Source organism: Lygodium microphyllum, chromosome 12, assembly GCF_053477565.2.
Source record: "Lygodium microphyllum isolate KBCC chromosome 12, Lygodium_microphyllum_v1.1.10, whole genome shotgun sequence".
Lineage (NCBI taxonomy): Eukaryota > Viridiplantae > Streptophyta > Polypodiopsida > Schizaeales > Lygodiaceae > Lygodium > Lygodium microphyllum.
Window position 1 is genome coordinate 136,633,267 of NC_141146.1, and position 26,983 is coordinate 136,660,249.

Consider the following 26,983-nt stretch of genomic DNA (forward strand, 5'->3'; position numbering starts at 1 on the left):
AGTAGTTCGATAATTTTGATGATTAATAGCAATCACATAAACTTGAGGTCAAGGAGGTGGCGCCATGTCCATCGAGTTTGATAGTTTGTCCATGGATCTCATCTTTTTCATTTTCAAAAAATTTTTGGGAGATTTTTCAACCTTAAAATCCACTCCCTCCCTTAATCCCCTTGCATGTGCAAGTATTGATTCATTACATTCTCTTAAAAGATAGAAGATGGACTACAAGGTTTTAGAAGTGCGACTCTAAAATTAGCCCCTAAAGCTCATTTCGCCGTAATTCTTTTGGACATTATGGGTGGTCGAAATTGGAACGTGCCTTGACGCATGCTCACTTGTGTCCCGTGGGCGCAGTAAACGGCATGCCCAGGTGTCATACGAATGAATGTCAGAAAGAGAGAGAGAGAGAGAGAGAGCCGCCTCGCAACCAGCGCGACGCCGGAGCTTGTTTTGAACGGCGCGTCCGTTTGGGGGAAGGGGGAGAGAGATTTTCAAAATCGTGGCGCCCAGGACCAAGTTGAAAACATACACACACACACACACACACACACTCTCTCTCTCTCTCTCTCTCTCTCTCTCTCTCCTTCTTCTTCTTCTTCCTGTCACAACCCTAAATCTGAATGCATTTGCTTCCATAACTTCTTCCGCATATAGCCAAAATGATGGGCTCTTTTATCACCCGGGCGATCATGTAAGTCTACGTGATCTCTTGTCCCTTTCTGGCTATCGATCTCTCTTAGCTGTCTGCTTACCCTTGTTGATGCGGCTTTTCAGCATGGTGTTGGGATACATTTACCCGGCGTACGAGTGCTTCAAGTGTGTGGAGAAGAATAGGCCAGATATCGAGCAACTCCGCTTCTGGTGTCAATACTGGTATATTGCAATTCTCCCTCTTGTTTGGTTAAGTCACCTTATTTAGCAGAAAACAGATTACATTAATGATCGGTCACCAAGGAACCAGGTCCAGTAGATTCTATCAATCAACGAGATAGGTCAGCAGTCTTTTCTTCAGTTGTGGAGACGACTATGGCTCAAATGGAAAATCTCTGTATGATAAGGTGCACCTGCAAGAAAAGTAGGGCAAAAACAACCGTGGCATACTCCAGTGCCTTCAGCATGTTGTTTTGATACTCACCAGGTGAACTCGTTTCTTTTGTTTTGAGCTGCAGGCCGGCTCATTAGGCCTCAGTCTGCACCTCGGGAGGAGCAGCCAGTAAAGAGAAGTAGTATTCGGCATATGGGCTAATGACCTGTATTGATCTTCTCCAGCTGGCAACCTGCTTAATAGATGAACTGAACATGCCACATTGAGAACTGTTATAAGAACTAAAAGTAAATAGAAAAATCTTACACACTAGTCTGCATAATGCACCAACCTTGAAACTGCTTTCAGTAGCAGCAATCTAATAGTAATGAAATGCAGCGCTCAAATTGAATAGTAAATCCTTTTTTAGCCTGCATAACTCGAGGGCCTGTATTCATAATGAGGCTTAACAGAAACTGCTACACATAAGAATGCTGAAGTTTGAATCTGCATAATCTGGGTGATGCAATAATGAAGACATTATTGTCCAGGGGCTTAAGCATTGATGGACAGATTAAGTGAGACGTTTTGGTTAACATGGTGCCTAAAATTTTCCAATAGTCCATTTTAGCTTTATTCAGTCGCTTTTAGGCTGTATAATCTGCCTGTTGGTCAGGTGCTTGACCCTCTTTGGCTGCCTAATTACTCTTGCCTTTGAGCATGGAGAGATGAAGGTGATGCTGTTTGGCATAGGATGTTGATGAGGGCTGAATTTAGGCAGGCTGATGGTGTGATGACAAGGATGATGGCAAGCTAGTTAAGAAGCTGATGGCAAAGCACAGACTCAATCATGGAAAGTGTGGCCAACACACACACACACACACACACACACACACACGTGTCCTTTTATAGAACTTTTTGAGCCAATTATCCTTAGAATTTTGATTTGGGGGTATACAAGATCTAAAGAAGCTAACTCAAAAGTTGAGATTAGCTTCAGCTAAAATTAGAGGTAACTAACATTCTCTTTCAAGTCCAAACAAAAATCTCAAGGGTGATGAGAAGTAGACTCTTTGCTTGACTAAAAGGTTCCACCCAAGGAGACCAAGGGTGTCACAAAGGATTGCCCTAGGGTTGACCATGATTTCAAAGGCAATTAAATCTTCTTTTAAGTCTCTTTGTTTAATTGGCTCATATATACATGGTTTAAGTTCATATAAAGGGACTCGATGTGTTTAATGAAGCCCCAAAGGTGACGATGAAGAGTGTAGAAGTAAGGAGGAAATGTTGCATAGTGAGCGTTGACTTTTGAAGGATTTGCTGTGGGAAATATGACTAGGATCCCATGAAACACGATGGCTAAGAACATGGACTTTTGGGATAAGGTGAAATGGATGGATGCCATGGTTTAACTAATTGTCTATTTAATATCTTTTAGATGATAGGCAACCAAGGTCTACAAGGCTATGAATAAAATAATAGCCATATGCATTTTAAGCTCAACTATTAGCTCCTATTGTTTGAAGCAATTATGAAACTATAACAATCATATTGCCTCTAAGAACAAAAGCAAACTTGAGGCACAAAAGGACAATGATCTTGTCTTATTGCAAATTTTTTTATACTTTACAAGAGTATAGCTGCAAAGGCTAATCCCATTACTCAGGAGAGACGGAGCAAAAGACAAAGGAGAAAAGAGAGCATGTTCAAGGGCCTAGGAAGGGAATCAAGGAGCCAACAAAGTACGCCACAAAGATGAGGATGCCATCATGAACATCTTGGAGGATCCTAACAACCCTTGCATCTTGATAAATGCAACTTATCATCTCCACTTTGATTCATGTCTTGATCAAATTTAGGATTACGATGATAACGATAAGCAACTAGCCTTGCAAACCCTTGCATCTTGATAAATGCAACTTATCATCTCCACTTTGATTCATGTCTTGATCAAATTTAGAATTACGATGATAACGATAAGCAACTAGCCTTGCAGTGACAAATCTTGGCATTCATATTTCATATAGGTCCTTGCTCTTTCTTCATATGTGCTTCAAGCTTTGCCTACATTTATAGCTCAAGACTTACATTACTCAAGTATTTGTAATGTAGTGTGTCTCATTTTGTAGCACCAAGTGGCATTAATATATTATGCACTATTCATTTTATTTTCACTAATATAAAATGGTTATTGAAGCGATGGCAAAGATGCTATTGTTGACCTTCTCACAAAGGTTGTTTATTGGCTAATGCTAAGTGATTGCATGGGGATATCAATCTTGATCCACCTTTCACTTTAGCATCAAGCCTTTGCTTTTCTTTCACATTGAAAAAGGTTCTTCTATTTCTTCATACATCCAAGGATTGACTTATCATGGTGTATATCTTTGCATTAACATATTTTTCATTAGTGCATTGAAGTTTTATTGTAAAAGAGCACTTGGGCAAGTGAATAATTTTCTTGTGAGAGCATTATTTAAGTGGCACTTGTTACACTAGCATTCATTTTTATCATGCATTACTCTTTGTATTTGCATTGCATTTTTGTTCTTTGGGCACTTGAAAGGGTGAAAAGACAACTAAGTAGCCTTCCAAGTGAAATCCTTGCATTGAGTGGCATGCTTATCTTTTTATCTCATCAAGCAATTGGTTAATGGCTCAAAGATTCAACAATGTCATTATTGTAAAGGAATGCTCTATTATAAAAAACAAAAATGATTATATGATAAATGTACAAATTGATATAGAACTTAGTTAGGGTCTCAAGGACAATGAATACATTGAATAATGAAGTATGAATACTAAATAGAATATAATGCCCAATATAGCAAACACACTATGTACTTTTGTGTCTCGAGGGTGAAGCAAAGAGTATGAGCAATAGAGTGTATTACACTTTGACGGATCTTGGAATGTATCTAGGCAACTAGTTTTAGATGGGTAAAAGATTGATTGAAAATAGAAAATATAGCAGAGAGATAAAAGCATAGTAATTGGCGATGCTTTGGAATTAGTAAAATGTAGATTTTGGAGACAATAAACCGCATGGGTGGTAGTAGAAAGATGAAAGCACAACAATTTAAGAGGTGGTTATGTTGAAAAATGATAGCCAATTGTGGAGAGAAAAGAGAGACAATGAGAGTGTGTTGAAGCAAAGGAGTAGAGTGTACTTATTGAATTGTAAGAATGAGAATGAAAGGTACAAGGTAGATCTAAGATAGACCTAGCTTTAACTTGACTCTAACTCTAACTCTAAGAGTGGTGACATAACTTATAACTTTAGTTGTGTTTACACTAAGAATTGAAAAAGAATAAAGACTAAAACATTGGGCATTGTCCATAGAATTGGCAAATTTTAACACCCCCTTGTAGTGTCAATGTGGTAAAGTACAGGAATGATCAATCACCAAAGGGTAGCAAGTTTAAGGACTTGTGAAAAGCCTCAAAGTTCTCATGAGGTAGTGTCTTAGTGAAAATGTTTGCAACATTTTTTTTGTAGGAACATATATCAAGTTGATCTCTTCTACGTGGTATCTCTCTTTGACATAATGGTAATGCATCTCAATATGTTTTGTGCGAGCATGAATCACAAGATTTCGTGCCATTGCAATAGCACTTTGATTGTTAGAAAGAATAGGTGTAGGACTCTTGAATGATAAATATAGATTAGTCAACAATTTGTGTAATTATACACATTTTACTATTGCCATGAAGGTTGCCTTGTACTCAAGCTCATAGGATGAGGTAGCCACTGTAGGTTATTTCTTGCTTAGCCATGAAATGCATGAATGACCCAAAGAGAAAGAGTGTCCATTAGTAGATTGCCTAGTGTTTGCATTACCAACCGAATTTGAATCATTGTAAGCTTGTAATTGCAAGTCTCTTCCCAAGGAAATAATAATGCATGTGATTGAGTATCTTACAAGTATTTGAAGATTCACTTAATAGCTTGTCAATGTATAGTCCGTGGGCTATGTATATACTTGCTTACCTAAGATATTGCATATTGAATGTTAGAGTGTGTGTTGCAAAGATAAGTAAGACAGCCAATAGCTTGGCTATAAATTGTAATTTTAGATATCTCTTCACTATTATGTATAGTCAACTTTAAGCTTGGCTCCATAAGAGTGCACATAGGTTTGCAATCTTGTATATTAAACCTATGTAACAATCTATCCACATACTCTAATCGTGACATGATGATACCATATTGATTTTGGGTGAATTGAGTTCCCAAATAATAGTGTAGATAGCCCATATTTGACATAGCAAATGCATGTTTTAATTCAACCTTGAAATTTGTAATTTTTTCTTTTGAAGGTTTGGTGAGTCGCATGCCATCTACATAAAGAATGATATTCAACAAGTCTCTCTCTTCATTCTTAATGTATAGTGGGAGAAGTTGGATTGTTTTTTAACCTTGTGTTGGCCAAATATGCATCAATTTTAGAGTACCATGTACAAGGAGCTTGTTGTTTGAAACCATAAAGAGCTTTGTTTAGCTTGGATACCATGTGCTTTCTTCCCTTAACCACAAATCCCCATTTAAGAATGCTATCTTAATGTTCAACTAATGTATTTCCCAATCATAATTTGCAGCCATAGCAATGACACATCTCATTGTATTCATACGGGATGTAGGAGTAAAAGTCTCTTCGTAATCTATATCTTTTTTTTGTGCATAGTCTTTTGCTACCAATTGTGCTTTGTACTTGTCAATGGTACCATCAAGTTTGTGTTTGAGTTTAAAAAACCATTTTGTGCCAATGGCCTTTTTGCCAGGGGATAAATCCACAAGATCCCATGTAGAGTTAGTGGCAATAGTGTTTAACTCATCTTGCATGGCTTGCATTCAATGTACATCTTGTTGAGCTTCGTCTAGGGAAGTAGGCTCATTATCATCTGACAGTGAGCTCATAAACACACGCTCATCACAATCATCTACTTTCGTAAAATCAACAAAATGGGCTTTCCCTATATCATGTGTTGCATGCGTTGAGCTATTGAAGCATCCATTTTACTCTCTTGGAGAGTTTGTAACACCCATCTCGGGATCGTTTTTGTTGCATTTACAGCAGCCCTTTCATGTTGTACTACATCTTCCATTGCATATGGCAAACCATCATCAATACCTTGTTGTTTAGATGCATGTGGTGTAGGAATAGCTTGTTGTATTCGGAGAGGGATCCAAGCGCATCTGTGGATAGGCACGAGGACTCTCGAAGTCTCAAACTTTGCACAACTGTTTGCTAGGGTACAATAGCATAACTAAAAGGCATACTAGAAATTTCTATGGAGGTAAATTGTTATATCATCTTGTTGATACTTAGGTAAGCAAGGATAGAAACCCCATGTTGGGTGTAACCTAAAGGTGCATAGGATGAGGACTCTCAAACTTTGCTCAATTGTTTGCCGAGGTATAGTAGCATAACGAGAAGGCATACTAGTAATGAGATGATGGCATGGCAATTGGCGATGCCCTTGAATCAATAGAACACGACTTTTGGAGGCAATAACCAGCATGGGTGGCATTAGGAAGATTAAACAATAGTAGTCTTGGAGGTGGCCAGTTGATTGGGCTGAAATGTAAGTTTTTTAACGAGAGATAGTTGCAAACGGAAAGATCTTGTATAGACAACATGCATTTGGTTGACTTGTAGTGGAGAGATGTTGGAAATAGTGGAAATCTGCAAAGGATGGTTGAGGAGCAGACACTCGTGCAAGGGATGGTTGAGGAGCAGACACTTGATGGTAGGAGACAATGGTAGATAGCTTGATTGAGATATCCTTTGCGTACAAGGTGTGGCCATTAAAGCTCTAGCAATTGCAAGTTGCAAAAATAAGATTTAGGTTGGATGGAGGACAGTATGTCTATTTTTAGAAAGTTTGGGTCCTCCCATTTAGGATTTTTGCTTATGGGACACATATGCTTTCTAGGAGCACTTTTTTAAAAATAAATGGTTTTAATTCATTGATTCATTGAGTTTTGGGGTTGTTTTAATAAAGCTAATACACTTTTAGCTCACCAATTAGAGCACTGGCCAATTTTGTTTTGAATGTTGCATTGTTGTCTTGAACATTTGGCTTTTGAGTTGCACGTTCATTAGTCCATATATGAATTGATTACACAATTTAGCTTAATGTATGTTGAGCGTGTCAAGATAGTCTAGATAGACACACATAGATATTAATGGAAATAGTGTAGTTGAGTCTACGGAGGTAGGTGAGAGGCATATGTAAACACACAAATATGTTAATGAAAATAGGATGTTGAGTCTATGAAGGTAGATTGGAGAGGCATTGATAGGCATAGAGAAGACATATAGAGATATTAATGGAAATGGAATACTTGAGTTTATGTAGGTAGGAAAAAGAGTCATAGATAGAAGCACAAAAATGTTAATGGAAATAGGATAGTTTAGTCTATAGAGGTAGATTGTTTTCCACATTCTTTGCCTATACTTGTCGGACATTGTCATTGTCATTGTCATTTGGAATTTTTTTGGGGTCTTCTATATTTTTCAAGCATTTTTCTCTTTAGTAACTAGCATTTAATGGTAGTTGGCTAGCATTTATGGCCCCTACAACAGCAAGTTGGCCAATTTTTTGATTATTTGGCTATTTATAGTTGCACCCTTCATATCGCACATATAGACACTCTTCAGTCTTTAGTCTTTCATTTGCAAGTGCTTACTTTGACACATTGATTCTTTGAGCTTGGTGTTGCCATTGTCATTAGCTTGATGTGGTATCCTCACTGACGCTTTGGGTTGCGTGCAAGGATTGATTAATCAATCTTCATTGTATTAGTACTCTTATTCAATTAGTGCAATATTCTTTCTTTATCTTTTGCTCTCTCTCTCTCTCTCTCTCTCTCATATCCTTTGGAGTGAGGTGGTGGCTATTACAATTTACATCCGCAACCGCTCCGCAACTTTTGCGTTTGAGGCTTTCTTTGGTTGAAAGCCCTTCATGTCTCACTTCTGCATCTTTGGATGTGATGTATTTGTCCATGTGGGCAAGAAGAAGAGAAAGATGAAGCTTGACTCCAAGTCTAGGAAGCTCATCTTTGTGGGCAACATCACTACCATGAAAGGTTATTGTCTTTATGACTCAACAACATACAACAACATACAAGCTTGAGGTGAGTAGGGATATGATCTTTGATGAGGCTTCGGCCTTCAAGGATACTATTGATGGTTCTATTGCAAGTGATTCTTCATCATTGGTTGACCCTTCCCTATCTTCAGTTTCTCTACTTTATTTCAGATTACCTCTTAGCACCCCTTCTTAGCACTCTCTACCTCGGCTTTCCTACCACCTTTGACGGATGTGACTACTTCTCTTTCTTCGCCGCATATTTCCACCCCTTCGGTCTCCCCTTTGGAGTCTTTTAGGGATGCTCAACCGTCAAAGGGGGAGCCTTCTTCAAATGAGGAGGATTTACCTTTCCTTTGTGAGGAGGAGGGGTCCCTTTCACATATAGGTGCATTGCGGATATTGGAAGCTACTCAATCTCCCTTGTAGTAGGATCAGTCTATTCGGATTCCTTGATGGTACCGATAGCTCATGCACGATTTAGGTGTTTCTCACTTCTTGCTTCTCCTACAAGTCCATGCAAATTAGCTTGCTTACAAGTCCAACGAAATAGTTTTGTTTTGTGTAAACTGTGCTTTTATGTCATAGATTCTTTATGCCAATGAGTCTACTATCATTGAGGAGGCTATTGCAGAGGATATTTGGCATCAGGCCATGTAGGAGGAGCTCGATTCTATTGAGCATAATAAAACTTGAGAGTTGGTTTTGTGTCCCTTGAAGCGGAAGGTGATAGGTGTGAAGTGAGTCTATAAGACCAAGTACTTTACAAATGGTTCCTTGGATAAGCACAAAGCTAGGCTTGTTGCGCCAAGGGTTTTGCACAAAGGGTAGGTTTAGACTATTTTGAGACTTTTGCATCTACGGCTCGAATGTCTACGATTTGGGCTATCTTGGCTCTTGTAGCGCACCATTGTTGGCATGCTTATCAGATGGACGTCAAGTTTACTTTTTTGAATGGTGTCCTTGAGAAAGAGATTTATGTTTCACAACCTCCAAGTTTTCTTATGCAAGGAGAACCATGGCTATAGATTGCAGAAGGCCTTGTATGGCTTGAAGTAGGCTTTGTATGCTTGGTATCAGAGGATTGATCGCTTCTTTCTACAAAATGGCTTCCATAGCTCAGCTCATGATCCTAACTTATATTTCAAGGTTGAGGGTGATAGGCGTGTTTTTTGCCCATCTTGTATATGGATGATCTTATCATTACAAGGAGCTATACTCAAGTTGATCGTACTTCGAAGATTTTGCAATAGGAGTTTGATACGACAAATCTTGGAATAGTCTACTTTTTCCTTTTATTGGAGATCTATCAGATGGCACATGGCATTTTTATTTCGCAGCACAAGTACATTTTCAAGCTTCTCTTGGAGTTTGATATGGTTGATCGTTGGTTTATTTTTTGCCCCATGGACCCAAAGTCTAAGCTTTTGGCAGTTGGGGCTTCCCTTATAAATGCCATATGTTATAGATGTCTTGTTGGCTCCCTCATCTGGCTTATTCACACTCAATTGGATATTTTTTTGTTGTGGCTTTATTGTCTTCCTTCATGAAGATTGCCACTCAAAAGTATTGAAGAGAGGCCTTGCTATTTACGTAGGACTTGACCCTATGGGATCATGTATGGCAAGGGCTTACTCTCTTTGGTTGGAGTGATTCTAATTGGGTAGGTGATGTGGATTCAAGACAATCCACTATAGGTTATGCCTTTTCCCTTGGATCAAGAGTTATCTCATGGAGCAGCAAGAAGCAAGCAGGCTATTGTGGCCCTTTTTTTTATAGAGGTAGAGTATTGTGCATTATGTTTTGTAGCTATGGAGGCGGATTGGCTTCGCTATGTGTTGGCAAAGATTGGCTTTCCTCATCTTGGACCTACGGAGCTGCATGTGGACAATCAGAGTGCTCTAGCTTTGCCAAAGAACCTTGTGTTTCATGCTCGTATGAAACCCATCGAGGTTTAGTATCTCACTATGTTCGAGAGCGGATTGTGGATTTTGAGTTAGTAGTGGCCTACAATCCTAGATCTCTTCACGAAGCCTTTGCCCAAGGCTTCTATGCTTCTCACATGAGGTTGTTGGGTCTTTAGACACTCCCAAGATCTAAGAGGGATGTTAGCGGGCCTTTGTTAGTTATGTTAGTTTGTCATCTCCTTGTTGTGAGCTCTTGTTAGAGTTTGACAAAGACATAGGAGCTCAGCCAATTTAGGTTCCTAGGCCAATTTTTACTTTCCACAATTTGTCTACATGTGTCGGACATTGTCATTGTTAGTTGGGATCTTTCTAGGGTCTTCTCTTTTTTTTTGGGATTTTTCTCTTTGGTGGCCAGCATTTAATGCTTGTCGGCCAGCATTTATGGCTCCTACAGGAGCAAGTCGGCTAGATTTTTGGTGATTTGGCTAATTATAGTTGTATCCCCCACTTGGCACATACACACTCTCTTTAGTCTCCAGTCTTCTTGGGTGCACACTTTGACACTTCGACTCTCCATGCTTGGTGTTGCCATCATCATCAGTTTGAACTCGTGTCCTCATTGACGCTTTAGGCTGTGTGCAAGGATTGATTAGTCCATCTCCATTGTGACGCTTTAGGTTGCGTGCAGGGAGTGATTAGTCTATCTCCATTGTATCGGCATTCTTCTTTAGTCAGTGCAGTATTCTTCCTTCGTCTTTTGCTTTCTCTCTTTCTCACTCTGTTTGTGTTTCTCTTCCATTGCGCACTCTCACAGGAATTCCTACTTTTCACTCTTGTTATCACTGCTGGGCAACATTTTTTATTGCTATACAACTGCTTTCAGCACATAAAATTGCAGCAAGCCCAAAAGTCTACGTTTTGCTTCTCAAGACAACCACAAGCTAAGCAATCGCTTAATTCAGCAAAACAGTAAGTTCAACAACTTTAAAACACACTCAAATGGACTAAGAATGGTCTCGCACCTCATGTGGCACTTGTTGGCCCCAATGCTTTTCCATACATCACTATGTCCTCATCCTGCTGGAAAAGAGAGCATTCTCCCCCTTTTTCCTTCTTCATAAATATACATTTATTTTGACCAGCAGGACAAATGCCCAAAAATCCCCTATATGAGGACATATTGTGGGCATTGAGCCTCATCCCTCTGATTATCTATCATTAGTTCATGCAGCCATCAGCCATTGACAGTCCAAAGCTGCTCATACCACACATAGGAGCTGCAACTCAACCTAAAGAGTCGTCAGCCTATTCCTTGGAGTTGCTGCCATGCTGTCCAGCCTGCCACCGTACTTGGAGGATGTTGCCAATAGTTGGAGGACATCATTTCGCTACTGCCCAGCCTATTGCCATCTTTAGACAATTGTCGTGCTTTTGTTGTATTAGTAAAATATAATATTAGTGTTGGTTGAACAATGAAAGTGGTATCAAACTTGTGTGTGGTCCTAGATAACCCAATTTGTTAGTGTAACTTGGTTTCATAATTGTGGAGTCTAAAGGGGGTGGGAAATAGTGTGATTTTTTTTTATCCTGAGGTTCAAACTACCATATTGGATTCACATCTAAGGGCCTTGAATGTACGAGTAACTAACTCATGAAGTGCTAGAGTCCTCTCTCTTGGCAGTGCTAGTCTTCAATTTTCTCATTGGTGTGGCTCTCAAGATTATATCAAGGGCCTTGTGAAAATCCATCAACTAGCAATAGATGTGGGGTCTATGAGTTATTATCTCAGTAATAGTAGTTTCGTGAAATTGTGGTCTAGAGTCAAATGACATGCCTTGAAGCATATGCTTGCTTTGGTGATTTAAGTCATCATTCTTTTGCTCACTTGTTTGACTTTTGATCTAGGGTAGATTGATCTATCTTGGCCATCAACCGATCAATCATGATAGTCTTGTAGTTGCTATTGCTTTGCAATTCAAGGTTACTGATTGGATATTTAGTCCTTTCTCCTTTGCTTACCAATCCTCTTTGTGTTTTATGTTTGATTGATATATCTTGCCCAAAGAATGATGAATCATGATAGTCTTGTAGTTGTTATTACATTGCATTCATTTAAGATTTAATGCTTTACCTCGATTTGGAGTTCATCATTCATTATTCACATGGGGCTTGCGTGCTTTTCAAATGTCTATTCTCAGCCCCATTATGATCTATAGGGGGAAAAAGAAATTGATATGAATATAGTCAAGTTGGTAGAAATCCACATGATTGACCACAAACTCTAGATTCAATACTAGACATGGAATACATGGAATTAAAATTGGCTATTGGAACTTGCATTTAGAGGTAAAGATTGATGCACGTGTCCCTTGCCACTATGGAATTAATACATGTATAAAGGACTAAGCAAAGGTATGAAGGAGAGTATTAGCAAAAGAGAGAGTTCAGATTCAATGTTATGGAGAAGATTAAGAGACATCACTAAATGCAAAAAAATACCATATATTTTTATTGCCTAAATAGAAAGTTCATATTCGCATTGTTATTGAGAAAAGTGAAGGATAACATTGAATGCATAGGGTTATTGTACATTTGTTAGTTTTCAGAACTTTTATTTGGTTTAGATTAACATAGTTTTTGCATGTTATCCATTGATAGAATGTATCAGTACTTAAGTTAGATAATATCTTAATATGCATCGAAGTTTGTGCCCTTTCTCTATCTTATCATTATAGAGTTTGTATTTATAATGTTAGGCAGAAAGCTTAGGCATAACACCAAATGCATAAAGTTATCAACATTTGCTTGCTCTTTCAACTCATTTCTTTTGTCTAGAATATCATAGTTTTTACATGTGACCTATGGAAGAATGTGTCAATACTCTAGTTAAATAATATTTACCATGTGTTAAATTTTTTTCTCTTTCTCTATCTTGTTAATGAATACAATTGTTTTTCAATCTTGTTAACTTTCTTGAATCTCTTTAGTTTGTTTGATTGATTGATTTGTTTTGGCCAGGATAATAATTGCTATCCTCACTGTGTTTGAAAGGCTTGGTGATACATTTGTGGCCTGGTATCTCTCGATCACATAATTGTTAGTTGTTTAGAAGATCTTTGATCTATTGTGTTCAAGTAAAGTAGTTTCTAAACAACATTTTTTGCCTACTCAAAAATTTTCTTTATATTTATGTGCAGGCTTCCAATGTATAGTGAGGCAAAACTTGCGTTTATAATCTATTTGTGGTATCCAAAAACAAAGGTACTATCCATGGTTTTTTTAAAAATATATATAAGGTAACCAAACTAACTTGCAATGCAGTAACTAACAAATCTATGTAGTAGAGCAAGATAAAGACATTCTTACAGATTGTTAAGTCCATCTTGTAAAGAAATATTTTAACACAAAAACACAAATAACAATCGTACGACAAAGCACATACTGATAAAAGAACACAATTAGGGTTAGAGTGACTCAGAGAATGAATATAGTGAATAAATGAAATGATATGGTTTTTGAATATACAATGCTCATGTAGTAAACACACTATGCAATGAATGAATATTGAACCTCGAACTCTTTGTATCTCAAGGATCAAGGCAGGGGTAATGAGCTGGAGAGTGTGTCGTACTTTGAACGAATCCCAAATCGTAACAAGACAGCCTTCGTATGTCAAATACTAGTAAATGCAGCCAAGGAAGGTTGGATTTGATGTAGACGATAGTGCAAGAGAGAGAAAGACTAAAAAAGCAAGTGAGGAGAGAGAGACTAAAAACACAAGTTGTAGGAGCAAAAGACCAAAAACGTGGGAAAAACCAGCAGCAGCAATCAATATGCTGAAATTAGATCCAAATAGTGTGTGGTAGGTTGGAAACAAGTGCTAGATTGTTAAAGATAGCAATGACGAGCTTGGAGTGTGATGTCCTCCGTGTCTAGGGTGTGGGTAGCAAGCCAAAATACTTGAAATTTGCAAGAACGAGATTATTTTTTAAATGGAGAGTAATCAGCAATAGTCGCTCTACTATAAACAGCTGCAAACTGTGGGTGGAAGGTTGGAAATAGGTGCCAGACTGTAGATGATAGCAAGGGATAGCTGAGATTGCGATGACCTCCGCGAAAGGGGTGCGGATAGCAAGCTAAAAACACTTGCAAGAATGAGCGAGTGAGAGCGACAGAGAGTGTGAGTATGATATGATTTGGGTGTATCGACAATGTGTTGGTACACAAAGAATAAAATGTATTTATACTTAGGGCATGTAAGGGCGCATTCACATGTACAACTAAATAATACACGACGGAGGTGAATAAAAGGGCCTTTATACCCCAACAACCTTCCACTTAAATGTCCGAAGTGAATCTCTAATCAACTCCCACTAGTTGTATGCAATGCTCATGTTGAGCCTTGCTTATACTTTTAGTGAGAATATCTGCAGGATTGTTTTGTGTTTTGATCTTGATCAATGTGATTAGACCATCTTCTAGAATTTGTCTGATAAAGTGATATCACATATCTATATGCTTTGTGCATGAATGATACATGGCATTCTTAGCTTGATACATAGCACTCTCGCTATCACATCCCCACACTCGAGTACTCATAGACATGTCAACATTCTCTGCAAGTTTGCTAAACCATATAGCTTTCTTAGAGGCTTCAGTAGGTGATATATATTCAGTTTCAGTAGTACTCAGTGCTACGATATTCTACAACTTGGAGCACCAAGAACTGGTCCCACCAGCAACTGTAAAGACATATCCGCTAGTGGATTTGCGGGTGTCTAAGTCACCTGCCATGTCTGTGTCACAATAACCCTGCAGACTAAGTGCACCTTGCCCATATCAAATACACTTTCTTTGTGTACCCTTTAGATATTGAAGAATACACTTGACAACCTCTCAATGTGTTTTGCTAGGATTTGACATAAACTTACTGACAACTCCTGCTTCATGAGCAATGTTTGGACGAGTAGCAACCATAGCATACATTAGAGATCCAGAAGCTGATGCATAAGGGACTCCCTTCATAGCATTGGCTTTTACGTCATCTTTTGGGCTCTTGGCTTTACTAAGCTTAATATATGGAAGTAAGGGCACTCCCAAAGGTTTAGCTTTAGCCATGTTTAATCTGCCTAGAATCTTTTCAATGTACTTCTCTTGAGATAAGAACATCAATTTTTGTGTTCTATCCCTGTGAATTCTCATGTCCAATATATGCTTTGTATTCTCCAAATCTTTCATGAAAAAAGCTGATTTCAGCTAATCTTTGAGAGCATCCAAGCTAGTCTTTCTTTTTTCAGCTAGCAACATATCATCTACATACAAAACAAGTATGATGGGGTTGCCATTTGTATTCTTTTTCATGTATAAACAATGATCTGCATGGTTGCGTGTAAACGCATGAGAGAGTATAAAAGTGTCAGACTTTTTGTACCACTGTTGTGGTGCTTGCTTCAGCCCATACAAGCTGCGTTTTAGTTTACACACCAATTGCTCTTTTTCAAGAACTACAAAGTCTTTGAGATGTTTCATGTAGATTTCCTCATCAATGTCACCATGTAGAAAAGTTGTTTTCACATCCATTTGGTACAGCTCTAAGTCCAATACAATAGTGAGAGCAAAAAGCACATGTAGAGTGGTCATTTTCACAATAGGTGAGAAGACCTCTTGTAAGCCAATCCCTTCCTTTTGTGCTTATTCTTTGGCAACCAGTTTTGCTTTGTACTTGGGTTTTCCATCAAGTGTCTTTACTTTGTAAACCCATTTATTTGGAATAGGCTTTTTTCCTTTGGGCAATGACACAAGATCCCAAGTATCATTGGCATTCAGAGATTTATTCTCTTCCTACATAGCTAGCTCTCACTTACTGTTGAATTTGCATGACTTGGTCTCTTTATAAGTAAGAGGCTCATCCTCATTTGTAAACATCACATAGTGCAAGGAGGGGTCATACCTATGTGGTTGCCTTCTTAAGCATGTAGATTTGCGTACTCAATGATCTACATTTTCAGGAATTGGGTTTACATAAAGAGGTATGCTATTTTTAGCATTTATTGGTTGCTGCAAGCCATTTTCAGCATGCTGTTTATGCTGTACAGTAGCTTCATTTTCATTACCAGGACCTGTATTTTCATAATTAGCAAGTCTATCTTGCTGTCCATGACCTCCTTGTGCTTCTATTTGCTGTCCATCATTATCTTGGTTCAAAAATAACTGGCTGATCATCGATTTCAGGTTGGGGACAGCACCATGAGGCTCATCATTTAAAGTAATAGGTGGTTGCAAATTCTGAAATTTGACATTTTTCATGTTTTCATCAGAGGCTAAAGTACTTTTCACCAACTTTGCCTCATTAACCACAACATTACGGCTGTGAACAATTTTCTTGGATTGTGGTAACCGCACTCTACACCCAAATTCACCCTTATTACCATAGTCCATGAAAATGCCTTTGGTGGATTTCGGGTCAAGCTTATTCCTTAGCTCATCTCTAACATGCACAAAAGCATCAGAATCAAATATCCGTAAATGGTCATATGAGATCGATTTGCTAGATCAAACCTCCTTAGGGATGCCATTATTTAAGGACATGTTTGAAGAGCGGCACTCTTTTACATAAAGTTTTATTGTATCTTTTAGCCATCCCATTTGAAGAAGGGCTGTAAGGAGTTGTAGGCTTCCTCTTGATTCCATGCAAGTCACAACAAGACTTAAACACAGTAGATGTGAATTCACCTCCATTATCAAATCTCAAGCATTTAGGCTTTCTATCTGTTTGAGTGGTCACAAATGCATGAAAAGTTTTAAAAACAACAAACACTTTGCTTTTGTTTTGCAACAGATAAACCCAAATCTTTCTGAAACAATAATCAATAAAAGAGACAAAATATGCAGCAACACCCAATGATTTTACGGGCATACTACATATATCAGAATGCACTAAGTCCAAGACATTAGACTTATGAGAGACACCAAAGTAAAAGGAAAATTTCATTTGCTTTTCAAACTGACAGTCATTACAAAAATCAAGTTTAGAGTCTTTTTCATCAACCCTCTTTAAAGAGGTAAGGACATCAAGTCCTTTTTGGCTCATATGGCCTAAATCTCTTATTCCACAACTCCAAATGACAGTCAATTTCGGCAATTGCAAGAAACTTGCCATTCAAAGCTTTACAGTGCATGCAATACAAAGTGTCCTTCTTGGTTCCTTTTGCAATTAGCTTGGAATTCTTTTTTAATTTCCACCAACCATCACCAAACAGTGTAGTGTAACCATGCTAGTGAAGCTGGCCAATGGATAGTAAACTCTTCTTGATGCCAAACACATATTTGACATCTTTCAACACAAGCTCTTGCCCATTATCCAAAGACAAGTGTACAGTGTCAATCCCATCAATGCTGCAAGCATGGTTATTTCCAAGGTATACTTTTCAATAACTACTTGTAATGAACATAGCGAAATACTCCAAGCAAGGAGTTACATGGAAAGAGTCTCCAAAGTCTACAATCCAAGTTTGAGTGACACCATCATCAATTGACAAAAGTGCATCAATCAGATCAGCCTTGGTAATCTGCATATCCTGCATGTGATATACAAGGGCATCATAATCAACTGCACATAATACACGAGCCTCTGTATCGAAGAGCTCCTCTAGGATTACACTAGAGGCCACATTGGCCTTTTCCTTGCCTTTGGTTGCCTTAGATACATCTTTCTTATTTTTCTCTTGTATTTTTCTTTCTCTCTTGTTCCTTCTTGTAGTACTTGCAATCAGGCTTCTTGTGGCCCTTTTGACCATATTGATAGCAAGTAACATCACTCTTTTGCTTTTCTTTGCTCTTGCTTTTGTTTCTCTCTCCAGCATTTGCATTTTTCTTTTCAGCCTTGCCTCTAACATTGTAAGCTGAGTTGTTACCTTCTCTACTAGACTTACGTCTAATTTCTTCATTCAGGATTGAACCCCTCACACCATCATATGAGAGAGTGGGATTATTATTGAGAGAAACCACCAAGGTCTCCTAGGAATCAGGCAATGTCATGATCAGAAAGATCGCCCTTAACTTATCATCAAAATCCAAATTGACATCCTTGAGTTCTCAAGTGATCAGTTGCAGGCTTGGACTCATCCAATTGCATATTCACTAACTTGTGCATTAAATGCACGTGATTAATAGGTGTGGTGATCTCATAGGTAGTTTTCAACTTCTCCTATATTGCATAACCAGTATTTAAGCCCTTAATGTTTGTCAAAATGTCACTAGTGACACCCATCTTTATATAACCCGTAGCCTTTTTGTTGACTCTAGCCCAAATCTGCATCAAACATTTGTGCGGGTTTATCTTCTTGCAAAGCATCCTCACAATCCTTTAAGAACAATATGCCTTGCATACGGTCTTTTCAAAGGTCAAAGCCTTGACCATTGAATCGTTTGATTCCCATCAAACTCTTAATGTTAGAATTGGAAATAGTTGCAGCCATTTTTATCATGAACACAAGAGTAAATGCACTAAACTGCAAGAGCACAAGCTGAATCAGCAAATACATTGTTGTTCTTGCCCAAACAGAAATAAATCTTTGTTGTTTTTACATAAAGCAGCTACCACACGAGGAAATACTACAGAATTTACCAAAATTTGCATAAAATTCCAAGTTTCCAGGTCCAACAATGCATAAATGTCAGTCAATTTGACCTAGTTGAGCAAAATTTCATCAATACATGAAAAGCCTTAATTTTTTTGAGTCCAATGTTAGGAAATTTTACTCAAATGAGCAAAATTTTGATAAATTTGGCAAAATCCCTAATTTAGTTGAGGTCAACACGCACAATGTTTGCAATTTTTGACATGAATGTCACTGCCAAGTATAAATAGGATCAAATATGGGAAAAGCCCCAAATTTTTAGGCTCAAATTTGCACAAGTTTGAGACTTGTGCTTCCACGCGCAAACCTTTGTTAGAGGAAGGGGATGCAAGAAAGCAAAGAAATTTTTGATTTTAAAAAATGACTCGGGGTGAAGGGGGTATCGCTTGCTTTGCTGGCGTCGCTTGCCTGTCACTTGCCCGTGACCCATCACGTTGGTCGCCATGAACTCTAGCCCGTGTGCAAGACTTGCCGCTTGGTCCACACCCGTTGGTCACCTCGACTCCCTGCAATCATCTAGATCCTACGTCTCCTGTCGCCAATGCTCGGCGCTTCCATGTGTCAAAGTATGACATACCAACAAGACAGCAGGGTTGGTGGGGAGAAACACGGAGTGAACTCGGCAAACATGGAGAAGAGAAGAGAAGAGAGAAGAAACTTTGATGAATGGAATGATGAAGTTCCGAATCATAGAGTGAATGTGATACAAGGGAACAAGGATATCATAACACAAGGAAGATGATGAAGACAACCACGAACCACGAACTGCAATGTCCTCTTGAAGGGGTGTGAAGATAGTAGAGAGGTTGGAGAGAAGAGGTGATAAACTAAATGAATCAGCCGTAAGGAATGAATGAGAGAGTGGCCTATAAATAGGCAAGGTCAGTCTAGGATGACGTTTCTTTTTGGGGCTGCAAACCCTAAATGCAAACCTTAAACGCAAAATGTAGAAATGCAAAAACACAAATTATAGGTGAAGGGTTTCTTAACACCTTTTCTCAGGCCTAAAAAAGAGAACAAGAGAAGAGTGAGGTGGAGATGCAATGCTACATGTTGAAGAATGCTTATGTAGCAGGTGCCACTTGGACAGTGTCTCTCATGGGGAAGTTGTTTACTTGCCCAATTGCCCTAGTATAAAGATGATGAAAACATGTAATGCATAGGAGGAATATTGGACTTTGTGTGATGTCGAGAACCATAAGGATATGCCTGTACTCAATCTCGGGAGGTGGCTCCATGCTGACCAAGGGACGAAGGCAAGAAGAAGAGGAGAAAGAAGATGCAGAGGATCCCGAAGATACAAGATCTCTACCGGAAAGGGAACATGTAGTAAAGAATAGTAGACAGAGTGAACTGGAGAATCCGAAACTCAACCTCGGGAGAGAAGCCACTAGCTCTGTGCATCTATGCTGGAAGGAATGCAAAGGCCTTGTCACCAAGTCGTGGCTGAACCTTCGAGGTCTCGATCTAGGTGGTACTTGAAGATCTTGGGTATCAGTAGAAGAGATAACTGGTCGAAGACATCCACCCCAAGAAAGTAGAGGATGGATGAAGAACTTTATGTGGAGTAGGTTCCCCCTCTGAGGTGGAAAGTGGAGGGGTCCCCACTGAAGTCGAAGAAGTAGATGCTTCCTCGGAGGGCAGAGAAATGACATTCCCCTCTGAATCCCCCTTTGAAGTAGATAGGGAATCCAAAAACTCATGGATTACGGACTCTGAAATGTTTGATGATGAAGGAAGTGCCGTCGGTTATGTTGAAGAAGGTATTTGGGGTGCCGAAGAGCTCCTAGAGGTAGCCTCTCGAACACCTGAGTAGTCGAGGGTGGGAAAGAGTGGGGCTCAGAATGAGCAAGAGGTGGGCAACAATTGTTATCTCTTAGTGGAGCGGATTGGATAGCTGAAGAGGAAGGAGTCGAGCAACCACTGTCTCTCGAAGGAGCAGATTAACGAGGAGACGGTATCAAACAATCATTGTCTCTTGATAGAGCGGATTGCAGATCCGTAGGTTGTGGAAGCCACTGTACTTGAAAATAAGTGGGAGAAGACTGCCATTGGAATTGCGACGATCTCCAAGAGGTCGTAGCGCCAATCGATTCTCTAGGTTCTCGAAAGGACTTAGTGCGCATCGGATGCGTCTTATTGCCTTGAGCATAGTACTCTGATAGCCAATGCAGAACAATCTTTGTGGCCCAAAAAGGAGAGGTGGCACAAGGAGTGCTTGGTGGAAGATGCATATACTTCAGGGGGGGTGGGGAGCAAAGGTCGAAGTCGGCAAGCATTGGTGGTGTGTCCGATGATGCCATAGTAGGAGCACCCAATAGTCAGGTCATCTATTGGTAAAGAAGCCATGGATACCAATGTGCCTTGTTGAAGAAGGAAGAGGTCAGCCACCGTGAATCACGAACTGCAATGTTCGCCTCAAGGGGTGTGAGGGCAGTGTGAAGCACAAACCGCAATGCTTCCCTCAAGGGGTGGGAGGGTAGTGGAAGGGTTGGAAGTGAGCTGCCAGTGAGAGGAAGATGCAACCAGCAGCAAGAGGTTGCAACCAGTAGAAAAACGCATTTGAGGAGAGAGAAAGACTAAAAACGCAGACATGATAGCTTGCAGGAGAGAGAAAGACTAAAAACGCAAGAAAGACGGTCTGGAGGAGAGATAAATATTAAAAATGTAAATAGGACAGCCTACACACACACACAGAGAGAGAGAGAGAGAGAGAGAGAGAGAGAGAGAGAGAGAGAGAGTAAAAATGTATGCATCAAGATTGTGATGATGTGGTAGGTTGTTGGCAGTAGGTCTGTACAGGAACAACAGTCGCTTGGTTGGAATCAGCTCCAAATTGTGTAAAAAGGGTTGGAAATCAGACGCCAATTGATGGAGACAGCAATGGATAGTTTCAGTTGAGATGTCCTTCGCGAACGGGGTGTGGGTAGAAAGCTGAAACACCTGAAATTTGCAAAAACGAGATTTTTGATGCAGCGGAAGAAGAAGAGAAGTGGATGTCGAACCCGCCATTGGTCTTTGCTTTCATTGGAGTGGAGGATCTTCGTTACTAGGTGAGCAAATCCAACTCTGATACCATGTCAAAAGATGACGTACTAGCAAGCGAGATAGTAGGGTTGGCGGGGAAGAATACGGAGTGAACTCGGCAAACATGGAGAAGAGAAAAGAAGAGAGAAGAAACTTTGATGAATGGAATGATGAAGTTTTGAATCTTGGAGTGAATGTGATACAAGGGAACAAGGGTGCCGTAGCACAAGGAAGATGATGAAGACAGCCATGAACCACGAACCGCAATGTTCTCTTGAAGGGGTGTGAGGATAGTGGAGAGATTGGAGAGAAGAGGTGACAAATTGAATGAATCAGCCGTAAGGAATGAATGAGAGAGTGGCCTATAAATATGCATAGTCAATCTAGGATGGCGCCCCTTTTTGGGGCTGCAAACCCTTAACGCAAACCCTAAACGCCAAACGCAAAAATGCCAAAAACACAAATTGTAGGTGAAGGGTGAAGGGTTTCTCAACACCATGCTGGTCACTCGTTGGGCGTGCCGCATATTGCACATGCCTTTTGCCTGCCCGCTACTTGTCTCGTGTCGCTTGTTGGTCATCATCTAGTCATAGCTTCCGTTTGGGCTTGCATGTTGGGACGTTAGGCTTGTCATGTGTCAGTCAGTTGCACCTTGATCTTGAAAAGCGTGCAAAACCTAAAGCTCTGATACCAGTGTTGAGAGTGTGATGCAGTTGGAGAGAGAGAGAGAGAGAGAGAGTACAATACGATTTGGGTGTACCAACAATGTGTTGGTACAAAGAATAAAATGTACGTATAATTACGGCACGTAAGGGTGCATTCACATGTACAACTAAATAATACACGACGGAGGTGAATAAAAGGGCCTTTACACCCCAACAATATTGCCATCTATCAAAGCTATTAGGCAGATCTCACCCCACCTCTGATAGATAAGCTTCGAAATGCTCTTTCTCAGTTGGATAAGCCACTTGAATGGGGGAAATCCAATCTTGACAATATTGATTTTTTGGAGATGTATGATTGGAGTATTTGTAGTAGAGCCAAATTTAGCAATATGCTACCGTCTTCCTTCACTTTAGACTCTTGCTAGATTTCTTGCATAAACATTTAGTAAAATCTTCTAGTTGTATGGCAAATTTTTGTCTGGACTGTCAGAGCAATAAAGTTCTTCAATCAGGTCAGATTTTGGGCTTTGTGGATGATTTGGAGGCACATCACAATGCATTATTGGAAGCTTAATTGTTTCATTCGTACAACTACTCTAGATGCTCATTGCAGCAATCCTTATATGTGGGGTGCTGCGTGGGTGAAATACGGCTTCTCATATGGATTGTTTCACCATTGTTGTTGATCAATTGGAGTAGACTTTGTCAAGAAGTCTATTGGCTGTGTTTGATCTTTTCATTGAATTTCAGAAAGAGAAAGTGTGCGCGCATGCAAAACTCAATTATTATTAGAGTTATTTTTAGTGTTTTGTATTTTGTTTATTTACTCGAACCCTTGTCTTTGAGGTAAGTAGGGTAACAAATTGTATCTGCATTCTACGTCTCATTTTTCTCCTTTAGACTCAAAATTCGGCATTTGAGCAATTGTTTATATTTATTATAGGGTTTGAGGTGTTTTGATTTGATGGTAGTGTAAGATGCCAAATTTTGCATAAAAGTTTTTGCAACATGTCTATAACTCTTAGGGAGAGGCTAACTCTCATGATGGAGCTTGAACCATTTGTGCTGCATTGACCTTCATGTCTTTCATATCAGAAACCTGTATTGACTATCTACATTTTGAATTGAGAGTTAGATTTAATCCTTGGCCTTAAACTGGATCATTTTACCCATAGATTCATTCGTAAATAATTCCTACGAATTTCCTTTCCAATGTAAGGTTGCTAGGTCTTTTTCAACTTCTTCTTTGGACCCTTTGGTGATTTGTACATGTCATGCATGCACTAATCCTTCATACTCTCTTGCAGGGCACTACATATGTTTACACCACATTCCTGAGGCCTTTTGTTGCCACCCATGAGCTGGAGATCGATAGAAATCTGAATGAGCTGAGAACAAGAGTAGGAGATGTGGTCTTTCAATATTGGCAGAAGGGCTCAGTCTATGTTCAGTCAAGATTTATGGAACTTATTCAATATATGGCATCTGAACCAAGACCCCAACAAGGCTCGGTGAGTACGGTTGCTGTGTTTGGGTATCTAGAGTGCTCCATTTACTTACCTGCTTGCAATTAAATCCACTTACATTTCTGTTTTGTTTCTTGTGACATAGAAGGAAGATCTTTAAGTTTAGCTAGCTGTTTTAGCTGGGTCATGCATGAGATGGTTTATGTAAAATGGTAAGTCAGGACTTCATTAGATGCTAGACAGGTAAGTTTGAGAGCTTACATGTAAATAAACATTCCATTGAAAATGTTGACCTTTTTAAAAATTTTGTTCTGTTCCCAAGATTTTGGAGATAATCGAAAACAATAATAGAATCATTCCAGCTGATTTTGAGGAAGGTCTCCAAGATCCAGGAGTCTATGCTTTTTGGTGGAATATTTGTTTCTTAAAAAATGCAAATAATAGATAGATGTCTCTGGGTGAGATTTCTTATAGTCAAAAACAATAGTAGATTAGTCCTGGTTGATCTTGATGTCTTCGAGAATCAAGGAGACATGGAGAGAGCATACAAGAGAACATTTGAAGACTATCAGCTAATAAACATCAGCCTAGTGAAAACTGAAAAATGGTTTTGTGGAGTAGAATCGATTTATAGAGCCCAAGACCTTGGCCAAGAGAATGGAGTGAGACCTGGCAATGGAGGAGAAAGTATGAAAAAATTCAGAAATTTTTGGTAAAATTTTTAACTTCAAAATTAGATTTTAAAGGAATCTGATGATGTGTTTAGGAAGGACTTTCACAGTTGGACAAAAACCAAGCATATTATAAGTTGTCCTTTGATTGTTGGAACGCTGTTGAGAAGTTGATGCAATTCTCTTTTTGTCCAATATATGTCCCATCTCTGAGAGCTCATATCCATGTCTGAGGAGAGAGAGGAAACTTGTAAACCCTGGCCCTGTAGTAAGTTGATAAAATGAGAATGGGCAATTACAAATGATGCCAAATAAAGCAGCAGTGTGCTTTTTCCCAGAATATCCCAATGAGGTTGTAACTGCTGTGTTATGCATTGTGCTTTGTGGCCGGGTGTTTCCAACATTATATGTGAACTATTGGGTGGTTGTTTGTGACTCTTAAGTGAATGGCAGGTTGGGCTATGGATAAGTTCAGAATCAAGTGTGACCAGTGAAAATTGTCTACTTTTGCTAGGCTGAAAATAATAGTCTATCATGATGGCTTTTGTACAAGATTTTTGCCTTTGATTATGTGGGGAAGGATGGACATGGATGATTTTATGTCTATGGCAATGGTATATTTATTTATGGAACACTAAAAAACATATTGAAGGGTGACTTCTGGCAATGGGTAAAGTTTGTTCTCCTAGATCTCACAGGGGATTGAATGTGCTTGAATATTTATGATCATATATTAATTATTCTAACAATGTCTCACAGGTCCAACCTCCTCCACCACCACCTGGATATCAGCAGCCACCTTCAAGTTACCATCCGCAACCCCCACCACCCCCACCACCTGTGCCCCCTCCAGCCACAGCTGCGAGCCATGAGCCATCTGCACCTGCATTGCCATCAGAGTATGAATCTCATGTAGGTTATCATCACTCAGGTTTTCCCCAGCCACCTTATGTGAGGAGGGAGGGTCAGAATGATGAAGCGATGAATGGGGTGGTAGAGCCACAACCCACATTGCAACAGCCGAGCATGGGTGCTCCAGCTACAAGTGGATACATGACCAGGCGGCATAGGTCTCGCAGGCAGCAATGAGTACATTAGTCGGGGGGTGTGGGCAGAAGATCTTTGTTCCTTGAAATTGCACGTGTTTTTCTGCCATGATGAAAGCAAATATCTGTCAACTGTACATATTGTCCTCTGTTCACAGTGCTAGGAGTGGCAGAAAATCCTTCCTGGATTTTCATTCTGTTGACTGCCCTTGACTTCTCTGGTAGTATAGCATGTCCAAACAGAAGAAAGTGTGACTGTACCAGACGAGGTCCTTCAGAGAATCCACTTTTTACACCAAAGATGCCAGAAATATCACCTTTACTGTTGTTATCTGTCATTTGTGGTATTTACAGAACCACTACTTTTTGCAGTGAAGGTTTTGGAACTTCATTATGTGATGATCACCTCTTATTGTCACGATTTCTGAGAAACTGAGCCATTGCTATTGTCATGGCTTCTGAAATTCTGAATTGTCACCTCTTAGAGATAATTTTTTAAACACCCGAGTCATTGTAATGTGCTCAATTATTTGCATGGTGATGTATGCATATATTTATTTGAAGGTCCTCGTATTAATATCTTAGGACTCAGACTTACAATCATGTTTTTCTGGTGTGTATGACTTGCCTTCTTTGATGGGGCAGACCTTGGGACATTGACAAAAACAATGGCATTTTAATAGAAATTGCCACCATTGCAAAATAGCTCTGGTTAAGGTTGTGTGTGCACATGTGCATACGTGTGCATGTGTGCGTGTCTGTCTGTCTGTGCATCTGTGTCTGTTCATGTCTGCACATTGCCTGTTTTCACATGTGTGCTTGCAAGTGCGCGAGCCCCTGTGTGTGCGTGTCCCTGTGCATGTGCATGTCTGCATCCCTTCATGTGCGTTTGGGTGAGTGGTTGTGTGTATGCTGGATTTTGTGAAGAAGTTGGATTTTTCTTAGGTTTTTGTTGGATTTTGTGTGCTCTTTTATCAGAAATGAAATTTTTAGACACGTAATGTAGCTTGGTGGATGAGATCATGAGCTATTCTTCTTGCCATCGATTCTGCGTAGTGATCAAACATGCTTGTTTGGACCATAGCTTCATTTGGGATGACAAGCAAGAAACAATGGCATCGCAGTTGCTCATGTAGTTTCGTTATTGTTTGTCTTCGTGACCACCACCTAATTACAAGACCCTTATGAAAAAGCTAACCATGCAACATTAGCTCTATAGTTCAATTGTAGTGTACTACTACACTGCCCCCCATCCACATAAATTTGATAGAGAATCTTGTATCAAATATCTAGCATGAATATTGCATGTCACTATGTATCTCAAGACACTTAAAACATTTATCAAGAGTTATTCTTTAAAATTGGTTTTGTTAGGTGGTATAATCGTTCATGCTTAAATACTTCTAAGTCCAAACAGGATGAGAGGAAGGATTTCCA

General features: G+C 39.5%; 1 protein-coding gene across 1 annotated transcript; it reads left to right on the forward strand.

Moving 5' to 3' along the window:
• The first annotated feature begins 399 nt into the window (after positions 1-399).
• Positions 400-26,136, forward strand: LOC148028325 (putative HVA22-like protein g). Its single transcript, XM_087690129.1, has 6 exons — positions 400-691; positions 775-873; positions 13,048-13,104; positions 13,227-13,290; positions 23,671-23,874; positions 25,260-26,136. The coding sequence occupies exons 1-6, from the start codon at positions 660-662 to the stop codon at positions 25,587-25,589; spliced, it is 786 nt and encodes a 261-aa protein (XP_087546255.1). The 5' UTR covers positions 400-659; the 3' UTR covers positions 25,590-26,136.
• Positions 26,137-26,983: the final 847 nt, after the last annotated feature.